The 10461-nt window shown below is 43.7% G+C and overlaps 1 protein-coding gene across 1 annotated transcript; it reads right to left on the bottom strand.

The window, feature by feature from the left end:
• Positions 1-4530: 4530 nt before the first annotated feature.
• LOC109781006 (uncharacterized) lies at positions 4531-9888 on the bottom strand. The gene is made up of 13 exons (XM_020339584.4): positions 9712-9888; positions 9495-9609; positions 9315-9393; positions 9148-9223; positions 8967-9050; positions 8787-8891; positions 7242-7322; positions 7086-7150; positions 6214-6283; positions 6052-6129; positions 5174-5271; positions 4952-5087; positions 4531-4845 (listed from the first exon to the last, which is right to left on the bottom strand). Exons 1-13 carry the CDS (start codon positions 9766-9768, stop codon positions 4699-4701), a joined length of 1191 nt encoding a protein of 396 aa, XP_020195173.1. The 5' UTR covers positions 9769-9888; the 3' UTR covers positions 4531-4698.
• Between the last annotated feature and the right edge of the window lie 573 nt (positions 9889-10461).

The raw sequence follows: 10461 nt of genomic DNA, 5'->3' as shown, positions 1-10461 counted from the left end.
TATCAATATGGTTCAGATGCAATATTTTTTATTTCATTTTTTTGCTTCCATCACACACATATGGCATTAAAGTTCTTTATCATGTATGTAGGCAGAGTTGCTGTATCACTTACTGATGCTCTTATGGTAAACTGTACAATATTAAGGTGTTGGGCCCAGAAACAGGACGAGTAATCCTCTTTCAAGGTTAGTTTTGTGCCTACTTCTTTATGTACATAACTCGTGATTTGATGAATAGTTAAGTTCCCTATATTTTAGTATTTTTTCTCTTTCTCTTTCTCTTTCCTATTTATGGTTCCGGAACTGAACTTCTACCATTTTCTACAAAATTAGAAGAGCAAATAATGTTGACAAATGATTATGATTGCTTATTTATTTTCTTGGTGTTAGATTACTATTGTGGAGAAATGTAATTACTTACATACCAATACCATGAGTCCGCTGTTCATTAATGTTCACCAAAAATGATGATAAATTTGGTAATTAATTGGTGTCTATTAAGTGTAAACTTTATTGAAAAATATTTTGTGTTCCGGGCCTATGAGTCTTTGTTTTGTTTGTTTTCCAGAGCACACAGTAAATACAACATAGCACAGAGCAGTAGCCTTTGGAGCAGGTTACAGTTTCTACTTGGTGTTGGAAGGATTTGGAGCAGGCTACATCTATGATGACACAGATTGGTTATGCAGGATCTCTTGGTAATGAAACTCTTCCATTGGTTGTACCTAATCTTGTATGTTCCATTCTTTTTCCTTTTGAGTGGATTGCTATATGGAATACCATCTATTTCTAATGAATTTATATGTTGCTTGCTACCTTTTTTAATTAGATAGATCTAATAACTATACCAATTAATAGATTTTTTTGTGACTGATATATGATTCAATGATATAAATGCTATATATTTTGTATCCGATATGCAAGGTTACTTGAATCTCCTCGCATTTTTTTTGCCATTGTTGCTTTGTATGGAAAATAGCCTACTTAGTTAATTTTGGTTTAGCCCTGTATGTGGTTTGCTTACTCAATATTGACCTCAGTGCCACTATGCCTGCTTCTGAAACTCTTTAGCACTGATATATATGCTCTATTACTCTTAATCAAGCTGCTTTTGTACTGAACTCTATGTCATGCTGCACTTACTCAGGCTAAATCCTTCTGCTTTACCATTAGGACAACAAATAGTGGTTACTTCTCATCTGAGCTTGAGCTGTGGTGAATGCGACCGATGTTTCGACCGCATATGAAGATGTAGTTCTTTTGGTTTATCAACTAATATTATCGTATATAGACGTGATGCCTGTACAGAGGCGATTTGAATCAGTATGGTAGCAGACTACCTTGTTCTTATCATAAATTATGTGTGATCACCACTATGAGACAGTCCTTCAGATGGATTTACCACTTCATGGTTATTGTAAATTATGAACGAATTATGTAGTTTTAGTATCGGTTCTTTAATCTACTTCCTTTGCATGTGTTATTCTTTATTAATGCATATACAAAACCTGGATTCCTACTAACTTATCATTACCTGGTTGATCAAAATGTTGGGACCGGCACCCTCGCGCCAAGGCGCGATCCCAATCTAGTGGGTATGAGTGTGGGCGGCGTGATCAATCCACCGGAACCAAACCATGGAATGGAACCCGATTCTACCACCTGTCTACATCACGTTTGCATGCTGTACGTGAAAACTGTGCAACGTTGCACGCATGGCTAGGCCACGCAAATATTGTGCCTTATTCTTCTCCCAACCTATCGGTAAGCATCCACATAAATCCGTTGATTCATATACTCGGAGCCACTTCCGGATCGTCATCGTCATCATCATGAACTATACCATTCAGTACACGTGCCATGATAAATATATTCTCCGTCCAAAAAGGATAAAAGAAAGGTGAGATTGGAATTTAGCAATATGTGAGATCCTTGCGTCTAGAGTCCTCAAAGGACAAATTAGCTTTCTTCTCAACGAGTCGTCACTTGCCACGAGTCATTTGCACTGGAAATAAATACTATAGCTTCTATTTTTACAAAAAAGGCATCCAGATCTCTTATAAAAGTTCATTATAAATACAAAGCATTTTAAACATAATAAAAATTATATCGAGATACTTAGACCACCAAACTACAAATACTACCGCGAATGAGCCGATGACGCGTCGTTGTCGCCGCTCCCATACCAGAGCCGGTTTGACCTTATCGATGACAGTCGGGAAGTCTTCATGCACGTGCCCTTAAGGACGAGTGCCCTGGAGCCGCAGTCGTCGTTGTTGAACCCTTGAATCGTTCTGAAGTGCCTGACACCATAACTCGCTGCCGCACACGCATGACAAGAAACTCTAACCTCACCGTGCCGAGGAGACGACAGGAATCTACGCCAGAGCTCTGTCGATTCTGTCCAAATGATGAACTCGAGGAGGATTGGAGCCCGAAAAACCAACTCAACAAACATGCGTCGTCATCCGCCCAAACGCCGCCCTGCAAGGACTAAAAAAAATCCTAACCTAAACTACTAGCCAAAGCAGAGGCACTGGGACTCTCCTCCCGCCATGGGCCGCCAGAGTGGCAGGCAGAAGGAAGATGAATCCACGGGTTAGTTGGTGGTGCTTGTAGGTGAGTTGTAAACCCTAGCCTTTGCTTGGGAAAAAGAACGCTTCGTTGGTGCGTTGGTCCTATGAGGTCTTAGCACGGTGACTTCCCGACTGTCTATCATAACAAATTATATCTGACTCTGGCGAGGAAGGGGCGATGACGGCAGCACGCCTTCGGCTCGTTTCAGTGTTTGTAGTCATCGCTAGTTGGTCTATGGATTCGAATGTAATTTTTATTATTTTTGATGTTCTTTGTACTGCCATGATTGAAAACAAATAGAAAGTTTTCTTATAAAAAAGAAAACGCTGCGCTAAAAACGGATGTAGTACTATTACTTTATTACTCACACAATAGTAGTGGGTCTGATACAGTTTCCACAGCGTCACGCTGGGAGAGAAGACCACGCCGCTCTCGCCTATTTAGCTGTTGCGTCTAGGCCCTCGCTCTTCTTTTTTTTAGAATTCTAGGCCCTCGCTCATGGGCTGCTTCCCTTCGCTCTTGGGTTTGCTTGCTAACTGGGCCTCACTCTGTCTTTGGCGTTCATATTTTCTCCTTTTCACCTTCATCGCTTCAGGTACATAGCTAACTTTGTCTAAAAAAAAAAGGAAACGTTTCCTGACAGCAGGCCGGCGGAACGCTCCGCCGGTCCAACGCGCGTCACTCGATCGTTTAGATCGTACGCCTCATGTCTCGCGTCCCTCACGTAGAAACCACGCTTTTTGATGGCCCCACGTCCCCGCAGCCTGCCTTATCTACTTTGACTCGTCCTCCTCCACACATCTTCTTCAAAACACATCTCTTCTTCTCTCTCTCAAATAAGTCACAGTTCATGGCGACGCACGGTCCGAAAAGGAGGCTGCAACCGGTGCCGGAGGAGGCTGCGACCGACCATGAGACGGCGAGCATGGTCACCGCAGGATGGTGAGGATGGGGCAACGCTCCTCCGCTCCTCCGAGGAAAACCGATGTCGCAGTTTTTGCTACATGCTTCAACCAGCGTTTGAATTTGCTACAAACGGCATCACATACTGCTGCCACCGGCGTCATGTTTTGCTACAATGCACAAGTGGGTCGCGTTTTTGTTGCAACCAGTGTCGCATTTTGCTACAACTATTTTCATTTTTTGCTACATACACGATTGAAGCTTTTTCCGTCCATGGTTGAAGCTTTTGTGTAAACTATTGAAACTTGTTTTGTTTTGAGCAGCCCTTGGTTAAAGCTCTCTCTATCATCTGGTTGAAACTTTTTTCATCTAAGGTTGAAGCATTTTGCGTCAGCTGTTGTATCTCCTCGTGAATCGCAGTGCCAGTTGAAGCTTTTTCATCTAGGGCTTGAAGCTTTTCCATCCAGGGGTTGAAGCTTTTTTAACAACGTTTGCAACACAGAGGGTGTGCGACGGTTCAAGCCTTGCCTCGGTTCAGACGTGAGCTCGTCTTCGAGGGCGCGCGTCCGGTGATCTTCGCCGCCGCAGCTCCGACCGTCGCAGCGGAGTTGCGACCATCACCGGGGGAGCTGCAACCGGCGCACACGCTGCTGCATGCGCCGAGCCAGCATGAAACACAGGTGGCCACCGGCGGCGAGGGCGGCAACCGATGGCGAGGGCGGTGACCGGCGCCGGGGGCGGCCAAGCCCGGTGGTGCTTCGAGTCTGGGTGCCTCGCTCATCCATGGCGGCTAGATGTGTACACCAGCGGAGGAAGAAAATGAGCTGCGTTTGACTTGGCGAGGATTAGATCTGACGGTTAATATAGAGGTAAATCGGGCGGCTGCGGTGCGACCGGCCGAAACTTTCGGCCGGTGCACCGGCGCAGATTACTGCCAAAAAAAAAGGTACATAGCTAACTCGTGACACAGTCACTCATCACTGTGACCATCTCAAATGTGAGATTCGCACACATTTTCATAAAAAGATGAAGTTTGAACCACCCTGAGCATAAAAGAAACTATCGCCACAAAATGCATTCATATTTCCACAAAACGATTCAGATTTCAAGTCCGGCAGCCATTCCAAGGACAAAAGTAAATATGTTGACAGGAACAAACAAAACACCCTTTCTTGGAACGAAAATATTAAGGAAGAAGAAACGGCTTCAAATTGAAGTTCAAACATTGGGGGGTGGCCAGATCTTGGCGAAGAGCTCCTCCACGCGCCGCGCCTGGTTCGCGTACCCCTCCAGCCCAGAAGCAAGCAGCTCCTCCGCCGCTGGCCCCATCGCCGCCGCCAGGCTCAGCTGGTCCCACTTCACAAGCTGCGTTCATCGCAACTACCCACTTAGCGCACAAATACCACATCAAAACTACACTTCTGTTCACATAAGATGTGAACAAGCCAAACGAACGAGCGAACGAACAAACCTCCTCTTGGCTGAAGTTGTACATCTTGTCAAGCGAAAGAGTCAGCCTCTGGACATAACCGTACTTTTCATCGGAATCGGTCACAGATTCATCCAAGGACTGCAGTATCTTCAGGGGCGCTATGATGTAGTCGATCCTAAAATACTCAAAAACATTAATTAGTACAGTACCTACCAATTCAGGTCCACAGTCTATATTAAGGGGAAAAAGGCAAGTATTTACCCCAGAAGGCTAAACACGTCTTGCTTGTTGCGCACGGCAGCGGCCATCAACTTTGTCTTGTACCCATTCTTGTGAATGTACACATACGCTTTCTTCACCTGAAATCCAGATCAGAATCATATATAAAGTCCAACTCCTAGCCAAGGAAATAGCACAGCATATTATGTAATCCACTGCAAATATGGAAAACTCGACTCGACGCCGTGTTATCTTCAGCATCTAATTGGGCAGACAAGAGCTCCTGAATAACCCTACTCTTGTTCATTCAAACTTTCCTTATTATTTTCATTAATTGTTCAATTAATCTATTCTCACCAAAAAACAGTATAAGTGTACTGCCATTCAACCCTAGTTCCCTTGCAACTCTCATTAACGCTAGTTACGATATAGCATGGCAAACCAGCATATGATGTGCTAAAAGAAATGATGAGAATTTTGCATCAAGTAAAAGGAAACAGTACAAAATGGGCAAAATACCCAGGACAGAGAACACAACAACAGCAGAAAGGACTGGAAATGGTCAGCACATTTTCGCTGTACAGGGAGCCCTGTTCATGGGCCAGACCCCTCTACAAGGAGGCTAATGTCGTCTTGAATGAGGCGTGCTGCTATTGAGCACATGATCGCAGTTTGGCTTTCAAGAGATGATGCGAATCAGGTGGAATTTTAAAATAATAGTCAGTGCTATTACTTGCTGGTAGTGACCGCAAAACTTTTGAAATTTTCACTTTTTAGCACAAAACATAGCTACCGTAAAGTACTGGGGAAAGCGACACCAGGAACATTAAAAATTGCAGAACTGCAGAGTAAAGAAGCCCTGTTTCCAGATATTAGCTTATGCTGATAAACACAAAAATGAAATGGTAACTGATGCTAACCAAGGCAAGCCCAGCATCTTCTCCCTTCTTTAAAGCTTCATCGATCTCTGGGTCACCAGAGTGATTCTTTGCCCAATCCTGTATAGTTTATGGTCATTGGTCAGCATAACATCTACTTACATTTTAGCGCGAGGTAATGAAAACAGAACATGGTAAATTTACCCGAATACGCCCCACAAATATTTGTACGACGGATGCACCAGCTTGCGCTGCAGCTGCTGCTTGTGCAAAACTTAAGAAGAAGACACACACAAGGCTTCAGTTATTAACTATCAGGTCAAAGTTACAAATTCTACAGAGAAAAAATATCTTTCCAAAATTGCCTTACTATCTTACATAAATTGAAAGTCTATGTAAGTGCACCTACAATAGTGCATGTCTTTTCGTAGTAAACATGTTCGTCTCAATAACTAGTAAGGCCTGTTGAGCTGTCTTGTGGAGCCTCCCATACAAAGGGGTGCCAACCCTCGCAAAGATATGAAAATCTTTGAGTGAAGTGCATTGTAGGTCCTCAAACTATTTCAGAGGTGTCACATAGGTCCTCGAACTATGAAAAGTGTCATCCAGGTCCCCGAAGTGCAATATGCGTGGCATCCAGGTCCTCGAACTATTTTAGAGGTGTCACGTAAGTCCTCGAACCCATTTTAGAGGTGCCGCATATGTACACACTTATTGCACTTCGAGGACCTTCGAGCACAATCCCGCAACTACTCATCATGTGAGATGAGTACTTCACTTATAAGTTACAAGACAGATTGGACTGACAACCTCTCCTTGTGCTAACACCAAAGCGCAATAGGTATTGATGTTGCCGACAGGCAAAAAATGGGATACTTTAGCCATTTAGCCCTCTTCAGCTTTCTACAAGTCCCATGCTAAGTAATTTAAAGACAGTTCTGTGGTTCCAAATTGTGACAAGAAGTTTCAGGCATCAAAGCATTGTAACATTAAAGAAGAGAGGGAAAAACATTCATACAACTCCCCACTACAAGAAATATGGTTGGGACCAAATTAAGCAAAGTGCATGTACGTGCCTGTAAACGAATGTTAGATGTGTTTGAGTTCCTTCAGATTCAAGTAATCTTGACGCTTCTATACCCTGATGATTGTAAACAAGTTGACGACAAAAATGCATAGTCAGCAGGTATGAACAAGACCACACTTAAGAGATTAATGCAGTGCAAACTTACTTGCCATGTAGCAGGAATTTTGAATAACAGACGTTCTGATGGGATATCATGTTCATTGTATATCTGCAACAGTTCATGCACCTGAACATAGAAATACCAAATATTTTTCATCAAACATAAGTTCTTTTTGTTTCTTCAAATGATATCAGCCAACAGCACACATGCTTTACTCTGAAGCATCAGCCAGACAAGGCTATGAGTAAAAAGCATATGCCAAAACTTAGATAATAAGTAACTACACATGCTCTCGGCCTTAACTTTAGGAAAAGATATTACAGACATCAAACGGATACTTGCAGTTAAATAGTACCATCACGACTAAGGTATGATTTGTGGGAATATTGGAAGTGAAGCAGAAGATACTCAATAAGTTCATCAATGTTGACAAATTGAATATGACAGTGATGAAAAGAACTCAAAGCAATCAAAAAAGAACGAAATGTTTGCCAAATCTGTTATCAATTTGGAGAGAGAAAATATTCACTCCGGAGCTAATAGTAAAGATTTGGCCAAACGAGGATGGAACCACGACCCGATCTGCTCGCTCTGCTGGAATACTTCAGAAGATGCTGTGCATCTGCTGGCACCTGCCTCTTCACCACTGCGCTATGGCGACGGGCCTTGCAGCTGTGACATCTCCCGACGACGCTGGCTCCTGCCTAATCTACAAGCTCACTTCTTCAGTCGTGGGAAGATGGTGCCCGCACCATCGCGTGCATGGAGCTCACTGGTGCAGCTTGTGTGGTGGCACGTTTGGAAGGAACGCAACGAGCACATCTTCACAAATAAGGCATCAACAACAACTGCCACATTCTACTGATTAAAATATGGGCTGGCTAATTGGACAGCCGCAAAGAGGATCAGAATCGATCAACTCATACAAAGACCCAGAGAGCCTGATTAGAATAGTTATGGAGCTGTGGTTGCCGTTGCCTGCATGAGCCATATGCAACTAAAATCCTCTTGTAACCGTGTACTACACACCCTGTACTCTCTCCCCCTAATGAATGAAAAGCCGATCCAGCATTTTTGTCAAAAAAAATTTGTTCTATCAATTAATGTCTAGCTAGTGGGGGGAAACATAGATATCCTAATTCTGTGTACCGTATGTAATATATCAAACTTATGTTAATGTTAGTGGTTATTTTGCTCAATATTCTGTTTAGCCCATTAGAAGTAAACAAATCCTTGTTTCATGGAAATTGTCAAATATACTTTTGTTTTTATTACTAAAACTAACTGATTACTTACTCATGCATACTTAAGCATCATCAATGTGATGAAAATAAGCTACTATGGTCTACAGATTGATGTTTTGCCCACATCAAAATAACTTGTCATCATTGAGAACACACAAAAATATTGGACTAATTAAACTGAAAGTAGATTCAAATAAATGAGGGTCTTGGTAAATACTTCACGTTCACGGTATGCTAGTAAAAATACTTAAGTTCATAACCATCTATGCAAATCACAATGTGGGTACTTTGGTACACAATTCAGTTACCGAACACGAGAACAACAAAAGAAGAAAGAAGCTCATACCCTCTGGACGATTCCTTGGGTATCGTAAGCCAATCGAGCATCTATTTCCGTGGACACTCTTCCAGGAACTTGAAGAGCCAGCTCAGCTCCAACATTCCCCAGGGCCTGCCAAATTTCGTATCAAATCAACTCGTCAGATGAACAGAACAGGTGATACTGAAACCGAAATGCAAAGTGCACCTTGGTAAGGTAACAGGACATCCGGTCCCCGGGCTTCTCCATTGTGTTACATTCACCATCTACCAATGCAGTATCTATGGCACTCTACAAAAAACACGCAGCCCGAGCACTAGTCATGTGACCCTTCCTTTGTTCAGTGTTCACCATCTGCCAGTTAAACATGCCAGTAATAATTTCTCACCTTGAACTTGGTATCCGGGAGCCCTGCGATCCCAAGCAACAGTGAAGAGCTCACGGTGGCCGCCGTCGGTGCAAACCTGCAATCGACCAGCAGTATCGTGTATCACTTACCATCGCCCCAACCAGATTCATTCAAAGGGGTACAGGAGCAAAGAGCAGAGCGGTTACCTCTCAAAATCATCGAACACGACTGTGTCCGGCACGATCTCGCTGAAGCTGGAGACCACGTCGAGCTCAGTTACGACCGCTGCAAGCAACCCACAAGCAGGTAGCGCGGATCAAGACTCAAGAACACCGAACATCATAACAGGCCGGGGGGCAGGAAGGAAACCAAGAGAGACCCAGTACCGCCCGCGGGGGAAGAGGGCGCGTTGCCGGCGGCGGCCCGTGCCACCACAACCGGCCTCCGGAGGCTAAAACCCGCGGGCTTAAGCGAGCTTGGTGACGAGCTCCACCTGCCGACCTGGAGCGGCGATCAAGAACGGGTCAGACCGTGCAAGCGGCCAAATCGAGCAAATGGGAGCTCGTCGGACGGAGGATGAAGAACGCGAGCGAGAGAGTGTACCTGGCGGGGGGCGGGGAGGAAGGGAGACGAGGTGGGTGCGGAAATGGAGAGCGCCATGGGTGGAGCTGGGATCGGAGGAAGTGGGGGAGTGAGAGCGTATATTTACAGGATCGCAAGTCGCATAAATTAGCTCGCCGTTTGGGGTTGGTTCATCAATTTATTGATGTGACGACTTTGCCCTCGGATGAGTCGATGGCTCATTTCTCTATGTGCGCCCCAAGTTTGAGTGTTTTTTTTAGATCCGGCAATTGCTGTTTTTTTTTAATCCGTTGCATAGTCATGGAATAAAAAAATACCTGTCCTCTTTTCTTCTTTCTTTCTTTCTTCCGATATCACTTGGAGACCTTATTTAACTTTAGCAATTTTGTAGAATAAACTTGACCATCGATGCCTTATTACTCCAAATAAAATTAGTTCCAACGTGTCCAGCAACATCTCTAGATTTACAAATTGACTACACAAAAGAAGTGCGTGAAAAACAGGTCAGCAAGTGTTTCCCCGGCGACCATGTCGATGGACCATTGCTTCTGCTTGCTTTAGTGCATGTATTCACGGTAAGCGCAGCTGCATTTCCAAATTATATCACTTGCAAGATCACAATTACATTTAAAGGAATACATTGCTGAATTCAAACCAGCCTCGTATTCACATTTCTTTAATTCTCTTGAAGGTAATCCTTCGATACATCAATTCAGCCACCACAATAGATGGCCGCAGATAAAAATGTGCTTTTATAGATGTATTTATTTG

This window comes from Aegilops tauschii, chromosome 7 (assembly GCF_002575655.3).
Source record: "Aegilops tauschii subsp. strangulata cultivar AL8/78 chromosome 7, Aet v6.0, whole genome shotgun sequence".
NCBI classification, from domain to species: domain Eukaryota; kingdom Viridiplantae; phylum Streptophyta; class Magnoliopsida; order Poales; family Poaceae; genus Aegilops; species Aegilops tauschii.
This window is presented reverse-complemented; position numbering and strand designations above follow the sequence as displayed.